Below are 14,801 nucleotides of genomic sequence, written 5' to 3' on the forward strand. Positions count from 1 at the left end.
GGTCGTTCTAAGACTATATTATTTTCTTTCTTCCATGAAACATAAAAATAGATGTTAGGCTGAATGTCAAAAGCTGCTTTTTATAAGTAGTCAATAAAACTTATGTGCTACTGTATATTTAAAATATTTTAAAACATTGCTGACTACCTTCCCCTCTGCTGAAGCTCACAAATCAAATTTATGCTTGTGTTAAAATTTTTTATAAATGCTCCTTTAGACATGTTCACATCAATTATGCGAAACACTAGAGCTATAGTAAAGAAGATTACCATTGAATAACAGCTTAAGTTCTGGTGTGTTTCTCAAATAAAACTATCTAATAGCTTTATGGTATTTGTAAATATAGCACACATTTCATATGAACTACTTCTATGAATTTTAAAAGGTGTTTGTTTTTTTGGGGAGTTTGACAGTATAAATTACCATCTACTTTTCCTTTTGGTTTTGAAATGACATTGAGGGTGAGTAAATAATGAAAATAAAGTGAAGTAAACCATTTTTGGTGAGCCATTGCTTTAAATGCAACAACTTTGTTGTATAGTGCTTTCCTCTCTCAGAATAGCTGCTTTGTACATGTATATCATTTTCACCCTCAGGCCTAAATATTTTTCTGTTGAGACTTTGTTGTTCTCTTTTGCCTCAGGAAGCAGAGCCTTTCCACAACTATACTGGCTGCATTGAAATAATCGAAATTAATAAGCTCAGAGGATTCAGCATGGCCAATGCCATTGCCAGGAACAATGTTGACAACTGCAGGTAACTGAACCTGATTTTCCGTCAGGATTTAATACAGTTCTGGGGCATCAATATTATATTCACTTTCGCTTTGTTTCTTCAACAAAAAAGTGTATTTTTTTTCCTGTTTTAATTTTGTTTGTCATTCTTCATTCATGGCTATTAAAGCATGTGCTCTTTGCCACATTGTGTCACTCAGCAGTCTCTCAAACACACAATCTGTACAATCTGCACCACATGGGTGCACAGGGGCTCTACGGTCTGTGCTGTGCTGTGTGCAAATTGCTCATCAAGAGACAGATTTTGGGGAAGTTTAAAGGAATACTTCACCCAAAAATGAATAATCTGTCATAACTCTATCTTCCGTGGAACACAAAATTTTAGGCAGAATGTTAGCCTCAGTCACCATTCCCTTACAACTTTTTTCCATACAATAAAAGTGAATGGTGACTGACACTGTCATTGTGTCTAACATCTCCTTTTGTCTTCCACAGATGAAAGAAAGTAATATGGTGAACAACAATAAGGGTGAGTAAATGACGCCAGAATTTTCATTTTTGAGTGAACGATCCCCAGTGTTTGTGTCTTATTGTTCCAATAAAAATGCAAGCATTCATGCTGACTCTATTTTGAGTTTTATTGAAGAGAATGTCTAGGTCTGTTTTACAAACGCGGTAGGAAATGAATCATCAACACAGCATAATATTGGTGACCACACAGATGCATGTTTTTATTTACATGAAATAGATTTTCATTCTGTCATTTCATATTTGTATTATTTATACTGTTCTGTCATCTGTCTGGAATTGCAGTGGAATAGGGTGATGAACGTGTTTCCAATTGAATGTGTCAATTTGTGCCATCTTATATGGCAGTTTCTCATGATTACAACAGAATCATTAGTCAAGGCTATTGGAATGATATATCCCATAGATTTCCTGGTTGTTCTGTGAGCTGTTAGGGCTCTGATTTAGTGTCCACGATTGGTGAAGTGAGTGAATTATAAGCATGACTGTTTAGAATGACAACATTGTTTTGGGCGTGCCTCATACTATATCACGCTTTATTTGTTTAGTTCTGAATATTATGGTTGTTTAACATGATATAGTGCATTTTATTATTTGTCCAACAGTAAATCACTTCTTGTACGGGGTTAAGCCTGTGTCAGAGATGTTGGCCCCTATAGTCTTACAGGAGTATCATGATGAATGTTTACATAAATTTAACTTTTTTTATTAAAAGAATAGTTCACCTGGATTAAAGAATTCTGTCATCATTTATGCATACTCATGTTGTTCCAAACTGCTTGACTTTTTTTTCTGGAATTCCAAAAGGGATTAGGCATAATGTTCATGCTGCTTATTGCATACAACAGAAGCATATAATGACCAGAGACTTTTAAAGAAATAGTTCAATATCACAACAAAAACTATTATTCTCTCATCATTTACTCACCCTTATGCCGTCTCAAATTTATATGAATTTATTTCTTCTGCGGAATACAAACGAAGAATTTGAATGATATATGATATGCTTGGTTTTGAGTGAGAACCATGCCAGATTTTAACTCCTTTTTCAGTATTAATCTTGACATCTGCAGTCTCTTTGGCACCATCATGAGAGAAGCTCACTTACACTCCCAGTGCATGTGTCTCACTCAAAATGGATTGTATGTCTTCAAAAGACATGAATTTAACCTTTGTAATCTGTCCTTTTTGATGCTTGAAAAATTGGTGCCCTTTGACTTGCATTGTATGCAAAAATACACAAATCATACATCCTTCAAAACATCTTAGTTTGTGTTCTGCAGAAAAAAGATGATGAGAGAATTATCATTTTGGATGAACTATACCTTTAAGCTCCCAAAAGGACAATAAAAGCATCATAAAAGTATCATAAAAGGCATCTCATGTATTTTATTTCAAGTTTTCTGAACTATAATGATAGCGTTGTGTCAAAGAGAATTAAATAGAGACTTAGATCTTTCCAACAAGCTATTCGCAAAAAATATTGCCTTTCACCTTAGCTCTGAAATGTAATTTATGCTTTCACACTTTTAAATGTGAGAACATAATTTATAACCTTCCTGGCACATGTCCATATTGAAAGAATATGGCTCTATATCTTGTAATTAGTCTTGTAATTATACTCACAAAACACAGATGAGCCCCATTTTAATTGATTAAATCTCTCTGAAAACAAGACATAATATCTTATGTCACAAGTAAATGTGTCTTGTTTAAAGGATGTTTAGATATTTGAAAAGAAAAGACAAAAGAACAAGACAAAAATAGAACGTGTAACCAGTGCCACCTCGTTTGCTCACATGTTATTCAGGTCTCCATGGCATCACAACCCACCAGTAAACGCCACAGATTATCCTTCTCACCTCACCACTCCACCACCTACCCAGCCATCACTTGTTTGCCAGCCGGTTCCCTGTTTCAATGGCGGAGTGTGTCGGTCAGTCTCCCTGCCCAGTGGGGCTTTGTCTTTCTTCTGCGACTGCCCTCTACACTTCACTGGGCATCTCTGTGAGAAAGGTGAAACTTTTCATTCCTCTTTCCCTCCCTGGCACAGCCCAGCTTGTTAGTGTGTTACTAAAAAGTAAAACTATCTGTGAATTTGGTTACAGTTGGTCAAAAGTTGCTGAAATAAGTCTGTGATTACCAAAATCTAGTGGTTTAACGATTCGCTCTGACAATGAATCGATTACGATTCTCTACCTAGTGATTACGATGCATTGTGAAATCTGAAATTTGGTCATGATTCGATTTGATTTGATTATTTTGATCAGTTCGTAATGTTTACCAAAATATCCCAAAAAAAGGTTTTTACTGAACATTCCTAATTTAGAAAGCACAGACTTGAGCACTAGAGTAACAGATGTATTTAGGACCAAGGATGATTGCTTACTGTATATGTGTGGCTGCATTTACCGTATAATAAAAAATGCATAAGGCCTCCATGATATGCATTATAGATATGAATATGTTTCATGTAGACATAATGTGGTATCTATAGATATCTTACATGCATAATAGATATCCAAAATAAATAAAGGATAACATAACATCTGATGCAACAAAATTACTTAATGCAAACACACAAACAGATGGGAAATAAGCGTAATAGATTTGCATATTATGTAAATATAAGATTTATTGCATCACAGATGAAATGTCATGTGCAGGCAGATACGATCCAGGTTTTAATCGAGCAGGGACATAGAATGAAAAACTGTCTATTAGTAGCATGTAAAGGTGGTAACACAGGATGTGGTAACTGTGAGTTCCCTATTCATCTTGGGATAGGGAAAGAGGTGCCAAGCAGCTAAACGGAGACGCCTCCGCTTGTGAAGCTCATTCATGAGAATTCAATCTTATTGTAATGCCGGACTGTTTGCATCATACGCTGCAAAGTATATATTTTTTTATAGATGTTTTTGCAGCTGCCGCGTGTCATGACTAATCACAGGTGACAGTAATCAACTGGTTAGTTCTCTTCAGAACAGTTTGAAATCACTTCCTATTCTGTACATTCAATATAGAAAGAGAATGACAGCCAATGTCTGCCACCAGTCACATTTATTTAAGCTAAGATCTATTTGTAGTTAAACTGTTTTATGGAGAAGGAACACTTTTTATGGAGCTACAAAGCAATATTAACATAATACATCGTAATCAGGGAAGAAGGCAACAACAACTTACATTGGTCAAATAGATACAACATTTTTTGAATAAAGACACGGAAAGCCGAACTCAGCTGCATAAACTTTCTTTATTTCACAGTGCACTTACCTTCCCTTTAATCTTGCGTGATCCACTCTGTGTCTGTTGCGAGAAGATTTGTGAAATATGAGACGGACACATTGGGTATTAATATATAATTACAGTCAATTCAAACCCTAACCCTAAACCTAACCGTTAGTGAAGTAAAAATTGTAGAGTGAAAAACCTCTGTATAGTGCTCACCATCACTTATTTGAACGCAATTACTTCTTGGAAACAGATATCTGGAAGGTTGCCCGGTCAACAAGCTATCAGTAGCACTAGAGGGAAATATGTTCACATCTGAACTGATGCAGAAATGTCTAATGGGGGAAGATGCTTGTCAGTAATTTGACAAAATAGGGCTGATTTCAGGGTACATGAACTTTCGGAAGCAACGTGTCAATTTCCTGTGTGATCTTGGTTGGAAAATGCCATAACTACACCATTCTGGGGATAAATAGCATTGTTCTCCATTGATGGCCATTAAAAAGTTGCTATGTATTCTAATACATTTTTATTTTTAAGCAATATATAAATCACAAATATTTTATTAATCATTATACTGGCTCATAAAAGCATGAAATGATGTAATATTTGAGTATAGATTTTTTTTTTCTGGTGCCATCAGCCATTCTGTGTTTTCTTATGTCAGGATGTAATTTTCGTACAGCACCAGAGTTATTAGTCAATAAATATTTTTTATTTTTTTAAATCAGTAGTAAGTGCCAATTACCAAAGATGGCAAATTTCAAATTGCTACTTCTGGGGCAACATGCCTATAACCAGGTATTATGGACGTCCTTATTCCCTGCTCAATTCCCTTATCCTTTAACTGGTAAAGCCTCTCCCTATTGAGAGGTCAAGTTTACAACAGAGCTTTTGGGATGATAGATTCCCTCTTATATCATAATAGCAGCCTGGTAAATTGGAATATGATCTCCTGCCAAACATTTCACCTGAAAAAAAATAAAATACAGAAGCATGCGCACTGTACATTTTCTAAAGCAAAATTTCAAGCTTGCCTTGCTTTTGGGCCAGGAATCACTTTAAATTATTCATGATACAAAGTAAGATCCATATGAGCAACTTGTTATGTCAGAGACCCTTCTATCTGCTCACCTCTGAGTTCTGCTACAAATGAAACCCTATCAGTTGTGTTCTCCAGATTCATTTTACCTCATCTGCCTCATGCCAGGATAAGATGTGAATGATATTAAATTCTGTTGAAGGGAGAGTCTTTTACACAAAGTCCCATTGATATTGACTGACATTCAACTTTTTTTGCTGCCATAGCAGAATATTTCACACTTTAACAATTTACTCAACTCTGAACTGACAATGGGCTTTGCTTTTATCAAAATCAGTCTGTGAAAACAGAATTTTTATGTGAATCCAGTATTCCAGTATTCACAGTAATGTGCTCTTCCACAGTACTAATTTGATTTTTATTGTGTTTTTCTCCAACTCCTGCTGACTCACCATGTTGTGCCCCATGTCAATAAGCCAATGCTCAGGTAAAGAGCTAATTTGCTGAGCAACAAGTTCATCTGTCTTTATTGATGTAACATTCAGATGCTCTGCCAGTTAAATGCCTCGCTTCAAATTAATTACAAATCCTTTATTCCGCTTTCAGATTTCTATTTTTGTGCAGTGCCAGACATTGAGTGATGTGTTTGTGAACAGGTTAGTTTAGTTCTTGTTGGAGAAGTGAAAGGATATTTCTGAACTTGATAAGATAAAACTGTCAGTACTTTCACATTCTATGATTACTAATTGTGGACTAATATTTGATCATTAGTGTAGAGATGAGTTTGACCGAGGTAGGGACATAGTGTCCCCGAAACGTATTTGGACAAATTTTCTAAGGAAATTTCCGTGCCAATGCAATGTGAAAGTGGGTGAAGTTGGGAGTGGTTGCACTATCTGTGGATGTATTTTATGTTAATGAAATGGTGCAAAGCACAATATTCTATTTTTCTGAGAAATAGGTCATTGGGCTAAGACAATTTAGAAGCACCTCTATTCTCAACGCAAAGTCTAAAATCAGTTCCTACATTTGAGCATTTGTGAACTGCCAAAATACAGACAGCCCATTACAGGCCCCACCAGAAACAGAAATACAGTGAGGAAAATAAGTATTTGAACACCCTGCTATTTTGCAAGTTATCCCACTTGGAAATCATGGAGGGGTCTGAAATTGTCATCGTAGGTGCATGTCCACTGTGAGAGACATAATCTAAAAAAAAAAATCCAGAAATCACAATGTATGATTTTGTAACTATTTATTTGTATGATACAGCTGCAAATAAGTATTTGAACACCTGTCTATCAGCTAGAATTCTGACCCTCAAAGACCTGTTAGTCTGCCTTTAAAATGTCCACCTCCACTCCATTTATTATCCTAAATTAGATGCACCTGTTTGAGGCCGTTAGCTGCATAAAGACACCTGTCCACCCCATACAATCAGTAAGAATCCAACTATTAACATGGCCAAGACCAAAGAGCTGTCCAAAGACACTAGAGACAAAATTGTACACCTCCACAAGGCTGGAAAGGGCTACGGGAAATTGCCAAGCAGATTGGTGAAAAAAGGTCCACTGTTGGAGCAATCATTAGAAAATGGAAGAAGCTAAACATGACTGTCAATCTCCCTCGGACTGGGGCTCCATGCAAGATCTCACCTCGTGGGGTCTCAATGATCCTAAGAAAGGTGAGAAATCAACCCAGAACTACACGGGAGGAGCTGGTCAATGACCTGAAAAGAGCTGGGACCACCGTTTCCAAGGTTACTGTTGGTAATACACTAAGACGCCATGGTTTGAAATCATGCATGGTACGGAAGGTTCCCCTGCTTAAACCAGCACATGTCAAGGCCCATCTTAAGTTTGCCAATGACCATTTGGATGATCCAGAGGAGTCATGGGAGAAAGTCATGTGGTCAGATGAGACCAAAATAGAACTTTTTGGTCATAATTCCACTAACCGTGTTTGGAGGAAGAAGAATGATGAGTACCATCCCAAGAACACCATCCCTACTGTGAAGCATGGGGGTGGTAGCATCATGCTTTGGGGGTGTTTTTCTGCACATGGGACAGGGCGACTGCACTGTATTAAGGAGAGGATGACCGGGGCCATGTATTGCGAGATTTTGGGGAACAACCTCCTTCCCTCAGTTAGAGCATTGAAGATGGGTCGAGGCTGGGTCTTCCAACATGACAATGACCCGAAGCACACAGCCAGGATAACCAAGGAGTGGCTCTGTAAGAAGCATATCAAGGTTCTGGCGTGGCCTAGCCAGTCTCCAGACCTAAACCCAATAGAGAATCTTTGGAGGGAGCCAAACTCCGTGTTTCTCAGCGACAGCCCAGAAACCTGACTGATCTAGAGAAGATCTGTGTGGAGGAGTGGGCCAAAATCCCTCCTGCAGTGTGTGCAAACCTGGTGAAAAACTACAGGAAACGTTTGACCTCTGTAATTGCAAACAAAGGGTACTGTACCAAATATTAACATTGATTTTCTCAGGTGTTCAAATACTTATTTGCAGCTGTATCATACAAATAAATAGTTACAAAATCATACATTGTGATTTCTGGATTTGTTTTTTAGATTATGTCTCTCACAGTGGACATGCACCTACGATGACAATTTCAGACCCCTCCATGATTTCTAAGTGGGAGAACTTGCAAAATAGCAGGGTGTTCAAATACTTATTTTCCTCACTGTATATTGGATCACTGCTATACAACAATAAAGGATGCATATCGCTCAGTCCCTAGAGCAGATTTGGGACTCTGATCACTGTCTGGTTCATCTTCTTCCGACCTACAGACAGAAACTTAAATCAGCTAAACCTGTAGTGAAGACTGTAAAAAGATGGACCAAAACTCCATAATATGTTGGTTAATGGAGAAAAATAACATTAAGAGAAACCAGGCTCTTATATTGGAATATAAGGCCAATATTAGTTATTTGTGTGCAGTGCAAGTCATGATTTTACATTTGTAAATTAAGTTAGCATTAAGGTCCAGTGTTTTAAAAAGAAAAAGAAAAGATTTTTAATGAACTTTAAGATTTATGATTTATGTATTTGAAGTCCATTCTGGATTAACTGCAGAGGTTTACATAGATGCATTGTCCTTTGTTAGTTGGCTGATGAAGGCTTTTGTTAACAATTAAATGATAGTGTATATATTCCATTTCAGGAGTGTAGTCCATCAATAGACAATGGTGATGCAGGCAGAGATTAATGAGGAATTGCAGTTTGACCTGCAGGTCATTTCGGTGAGGTTCGGTGGGGTCCATACCAAATTCAAAGTTCAGGCAGTGGCATATGAAGTATATGGATGTTTCTGGTTCCAGCAGACCTAACTAAAGCAGCCTAATTGTGAGTTGAAGGATTATTTAGGCGTATGCCTGGCTAAATAGATGAGTCTTTAGTCTAGACTGAGTGAGTGTGTCTGCATCCCGAACAGTGTTTGGGAGACTATTCCATAATTTAGGAGCCAAGAATGAATTGGATCTACCTTCTTTTGTGGATTTTGATATTCTTGGAATTATTAACAAGCCAGAATTTTGTGATCTTAATGAACATGACGGAATATAGAGTATAAAAAGGTCACTTAAATTCTGTGGAGCTAGACCATTCAAAACTTTTTTGTTTTTTTAACCATTTTAAGTTTATTTATTGAACTTGGTTGACATCCTCTCAGTAAGGCATTACAATAATCTAGTCGTGAGGTTGTGAATGCATGAATTAATTTTTTGGCATCAGAAAAAAAAAGCATGTGTCGTAATTTAGCACTATTTCTCAGGTGGAAGAATTTTTTGTATAAAATATAACACACAAGCTTTTTCATAAGAAAACGATGTAACAGTACATCCATCAAGAGTCAAATTATATTTTACCGGCTTATTTTTAGAGGTTTTTGGTCCAATTGTTAGTACTTCTGTTTTGTCGGAATTGAATAGAAGGAAATTCTGGCTATCCAATCTTTGATTTCATTGATACACTGCTAATTTACAGATTTGTGAATTTTCACTGGGTTTAGAACAAATATAAAGTTGGTATCGTCGGCATAACAGTGGAAACATATTTCATGCTTCCTGATCATGTCTCCCAGGGGAAGGATGCATAAGGAGAAAAACAGAGGTCCTAAAACTGATCCCTGTGGCACTCCATACTCAACTTTTGTTTGATTTGACAATTCCTCGTTTACACATACATAGTCGTAGCGGTCTGATAAATAGGACCTAAACCATGCTAATGCAAGTCCACAAATGCAAACCTAATTCTCCAGCCTATTCAAGAGAATGTTGTGATCTATCATGTCAAAGGCAGCACTAAGATCTTAAAGCACTAGAAGAGAAATGCAGCCATGATCAGATGATAAGAGCAAGTAATTTGTAACTCGGATAAGTGTAGGCTCTGTACTGAAATTGTTCATATATTCCATTTCTCTGTAGAAATGAGTATAGTTGGGAGGACACTACCGTTACTAGTATTATCGACATAAATTGTAGATTTGAAATCAGCCTGTAATTACCAATTCTCTAGGATAAAGCTGTGGCTTCTTAATAAGCAAGACACCATCCCCCAACACTGTAGGAATCAACAACTGGCTGACAACCTGAATGTGTTTTACTGTAGATTTGAAAAGCACAGGGCCCAGAAAGTGTTTCACCCACTTGACTAAAATTCTGTGCTGACCAACTGGCCCCCATCTTCACACAGATCTTCAACAGATCACTGGAGCTCAGATGTGTGAAGTTCCCTGCTGCTTCAAATGCACCAACATCATCCCTGTCCAAAGAAACCCCATATCACAGGACTCAATGACTACAGACCTGTCACTCTGATGTCTTTGGTCATGAAGTCATTTGAGAGACTGGTGTTGGCCCACCTGAAGGACATCTCTGGACCCTTTCTGTATACTTTTAAATTTTCTTATCAAGAAAACAGGTCTGTGGATGATGCAGTCAACATGGTATTGCATTATATCCTGCAACATCTGGACAGACCAAGGACAAATAAAAAGGATCCTTTTAGTGGACTTCAGTTCAGCTTTCAACACCATCATTCCAGCTGTTCTCCAGACTACATTAAACCAAGTCTCTGTTCCCACCTCTATCTTTCAGTGGATCACTAGCTTTCTGACAGATTAGAAGTTAGTGAGACAAGGGAAATTCACCTCCAGAACCTATACAATCAGCACTGGTGCCCTCCAGGATGGCAATGAGTCTGCATACAGAAGGGATGTTGAACAGCTGGCTGTCTGGTGCAGTCAAAACAACCTAGAGCTGAACATGCTCAAAACATTGGAGATGATAGTGGACTTTAGGAGGAACACCCCAACATTGACCTGCTCACCATTCTGAACATAACTGTGGTTGCAGTGGAGTCATTCAGGTTCCTGGGCTCTACCATCTCACAGGACCTGAAGTGGGAGACCCATATTGTGAAAAAGGCTCAGCAGACGTGTTACTTCCTTCGCCAGGTGAGTAAGTTCAACTTGCCACAGGCGCTGGTGATACAGTTCTACTCAGCGGTCATTGAGTCTATCCTTTGCACTTCAATAACTGTCTGGTTTAGGTCAGCTACAAAATCAGAGGACTACAAAGGACAGTACGGACTGCTGAGTGGATTATTATTTTCCCCCTGCCCTCCTTTCAAGAACTTCCAGAGTGCAGAAAGGGCTGGAAAAATCACTCTGGACATCACTCACCCAGCCCACTACCTTTTTTTAACTGTTGCCTTGTGGCCAACGCTACAGAGCACTGAGCACCAGAACCGTCAGGCACAAGAACAGTTTTTCCCTCAGGCTATCTATCTCATGAACAGTTAAAACTGCCCCATTGAACAATTATGTGCAATACACAGATGTCTATTTATATTTATACATCATATCCTACCTCTTCAGCCATTACATTCCCTTGCACTACATTCCCTTGCACTATCTGTAACAGATTTGTAGAATATATATATATATATATATATACACTCACCTAGAACTTTATTAGGAACACCTGTACACCTACTTATTCATTTGATTATCTAATCAGCCAATCATGTGGCAGCAATGCACTGCATAAAATCATGTAAATATGGGTCAGGAGCTTCAGTTAATGTTCACATCAACCATCACAATAGGGAAAATTGGTGGCATGATTGTTGGTGCCAGACAGGCTGGTTTGACTGGTATAACTGCTGATCTCCTTGGATTTTCATGCACAACAGACACTATAGTCTCTAGAGTTTACTCAGAATGGTGCCAAAAACAAAAAACATACAGTCAGCGGCAGTTCTGTGGACAGAAACACATTGTTGATGAAAAAGGTCAACGGAGAATGGCCAGACAGGTTTGAGCTGACAGAAAGGCTACAGTAACTCAGATAACCACTCTGTACATTTGTAGTGTGCAGAATAGCATCTAAGAATGCAAACACATCGAACCTTGAGGCGAATGGGCTACGACAGTAGAAGACCATATTGGGAACTATTTTTAGGACCATACTGTTCCTAATAAAGTTCTAGGTGAGTATATATATATATATATATTCTCTTATTGTGTATTTCTATATATATACTGATATTTTCTATTTGCTTTTTATTTTTGTATGTGTAAGCATACTAGCTCATTCTGATTTTGATCCTGAACACAGGTCACAGGTCAGTGAGAGGTTATTGCTATCAGCTCTAGATAAACTGACTTGCTTGTCACTTTAATTTAGTCCACTCATAATTATTATGCTTGATGACCAGCTAGCATCAGCAAACATGCCAAGACAAAACAGCCAAAAGGGTGAAAGGGTGAGGAAGATGAGGGGGTGTCCATCACTTCTTGATTGAATTGGAGCGATAGGGTCACACTGAATCTCTTCAGTGTTCCATGTCAAAGATAAGGACAACTGTCCGTAGAGATGATAAACCAGCCTAGTAGCAATTCCTTTAAAATAGATAGAGGTCTAGTGTTTTTATAAGTAGTGACATGAGAAAGCCTGAGTAATGGTGGCAGCATGACATGTAGGCAGCCATAGTGGTGTATCCATGTGCCATAGACTCCAGACTAGAACAAGGACCACAGACAGAAGCATACATACACTCACCTAAAGTCTTTATTAGGAACACCTGTTCAATTTGTCATTAATGCAATAATCTAATCAACTAATCACATGGCAGTTGCTTCAATGCATTTAGGGGTGTGGTCCTGGTCAAGACAATCTCCTGAACTCCAAACTGAATGTCTGAATGGGAAAGAAAGGTGATTTAAGTGATTTTGAGCGTGGCATGGTTGTTGGTGCCAGACGGGCTGGTCTGAGTATTTCACAATCTGCTCAGTTACTGGGATTTTCACGCACAACCATTTCTAGGGTTTACAAAGAATGGTGTGAAAAGGGAAAAACATCCAGTATGTGGCAGTCCTGTGGGCGAAAATGCCTTGTTGATGCTAGAGGTCAGAGGAGAATGGGCCGACTGATTCAAGCTGATAGAAGAGCAACTTTGCCTGAAATAACCACTCGTTACAACCGAGGTATGCAGCAAAGCATTTGTGAAGCCACAACACGCACAACCTTGAGGCGGATGGGCTACAACAGCAGAAGACCCCACCGGGTACCACTCATCTCCACTACAAATAGGAAAAAGAGGCTACAATTTGCAAGAGCTCACCAAAATTGGACAGTTGAAGACTGGAAAAATGTTGCCTGGTCTGATGAGTCTCGATTTCTGTTGAGACATTCAGATGGTAGAGTCAGAATTTGGCGTAAACAGAATGAGAACATGGATCCATCATGCCTTGTTACCACTGTGCAGGCTGGTGGTGGTGGTGTAATGGTGTGGGGGATGTTTTCTTGGCACACTTTAGGCCCCTTAGTGCCAATTGGGCATCGTTTAAATGCCACAGCCTACCTGAGTATTGTTTCTGACCATGTCCATCCTTTTATGGCCACCATGTACCCATCCTCTGATGGCTACTTCCAGCAGGATAATGCACCATGTCACAAAGCTCGAATCATTTCAAATTGGTTTCTTGAACATGACAATGAGTTCACTGTACTAAAATGGCCCCCACAGTCACCAGATCTCAACCCAATAGAGCATCTTTGGGATGTGGTGGAACGGGAGCTTCGTGCCCCACAAATCTCCATCAACTGCAAGATGCTATCCTATCAATATGGGCCAACATTTCTAAAGAATGCTTTCAGCACCTTGTTGAATCAATGCCACGTAGAATTAAGGCAGTTCTGAAGGCGAAAGGGGGTCAAACACAGTATTAGTATGGTGTTCCTAATAATCCTTTAGGTGAGTGTATGTGTTGCTTTATCATATGGACATTTCCGAACTCAGGAATCACATTTAAGGTAACATCCACACTCATCCTCTTACATTTCAAATGTCTTAGTGAATGTCTTAGTTGAAATCAATGGTAAATGGTTTGCATTATATAGCGCTTTTTTAACCTTTACAGTTTTCAAAGCGCTTTACACTGTTCATTGTTGGATTCATTAATCCATTCACACACACACACGAATGATGGCAGAGCTGCCATGCAAGGCACTAGCCTGACATTGGGACCAACTTGGGGTTCAGTGTCTTGCCCAAGGACACTTCTGCATGTGGAGTCATGTGGGCCGGGAATTAAACCACCAACCCTACGATTTGTGGCCAACCTGCTCTGCCACCTGAGCCACAGCAGCCCCAATCAATCTGTTTTCAAATGAAATCATATTAGTTTGGACGTGGCATTGTACATGTGGCCTGAGTGGACAATTTGCAATGATTTTGCTGGTGATATAAATTTAAGGTTTAGTGCTAGTGTTACAATTATTTTGATGTGCTGTTTATATGGCCATTATGTTTCCAAAAGAGCATGTCCAAAGTAATCCTTACTTTTCTCTCGACTTAGGAGTATGAGAGCATTCAGACAGAGTTGTTATAAGAGCATCTCTCATAAGAGCAAAAAAAAACAGTACTTCAAAGTAAATTGGTTAAAAACACTGATTCAGTGGTTAATTTGCTTTATCACTCAAAAATGTTCACGGAAGTATGAAATATATGTAGAAACTAAGTATTGCTGTATATTACTATTTATTTTTGTATTAATGAAAAATCTAAATATATAAAATGAAATTACATGCTTCATTACACATTTGACTGCAGTTTCCCAGTGAAATGTCCAGTGGGGGGCACTAAATTCCAGTAAAATTATGTTGGAATCAGACAAGGTTTTAGTGAAAATATTCCTCTTGACATTTTCTAAACCAACTTCTTGAGGTATCACCCTGGGATGCTTTTT

General features: G+C 38.4%; 1 protein-coding gene across 1 annotated transcript in view; it reads left to right on the forward strand.

The window, feature by feature from the left end:
* Window positions 1-14,801, forward strand: part of eys (eyes shut homolog) — a 313,033-nt gene that overhangs the window by 226,313 nt on the left and 71,919 nt on the right. Inside the window, exons 32-33 of the mRNA XM_052089876.1 lie at window positions 644-756; window positions 3,073-3,278. Of these exons, the coding sequence (XP_051945836.1) occupies window positions 644-756; window positions 3,073-3,278 (319 nt within the window). The remainder of the gene's footprint in view (window positions 1-643; window positions 757-3,072; window positions 3,279-14,801) is intronic.

The sequence above is a fragment of the Xyrauchen texanus genome, chromosome 24 (assembly GCF_025860055.1).
Source record: "Xyrauchen texanus isolate HMW12.3.18 chromosome 24, RBS_HiC_50CHRs, whole genome shotgun sequence".
NCBI classification, from domain to species: domain Eukaryota; kingdom Metazoa; phylum Chordata; class Actinopteri; order Cypriniformes; family Catostomidae; genus Xyrauchen; species Xyrauchen texanus.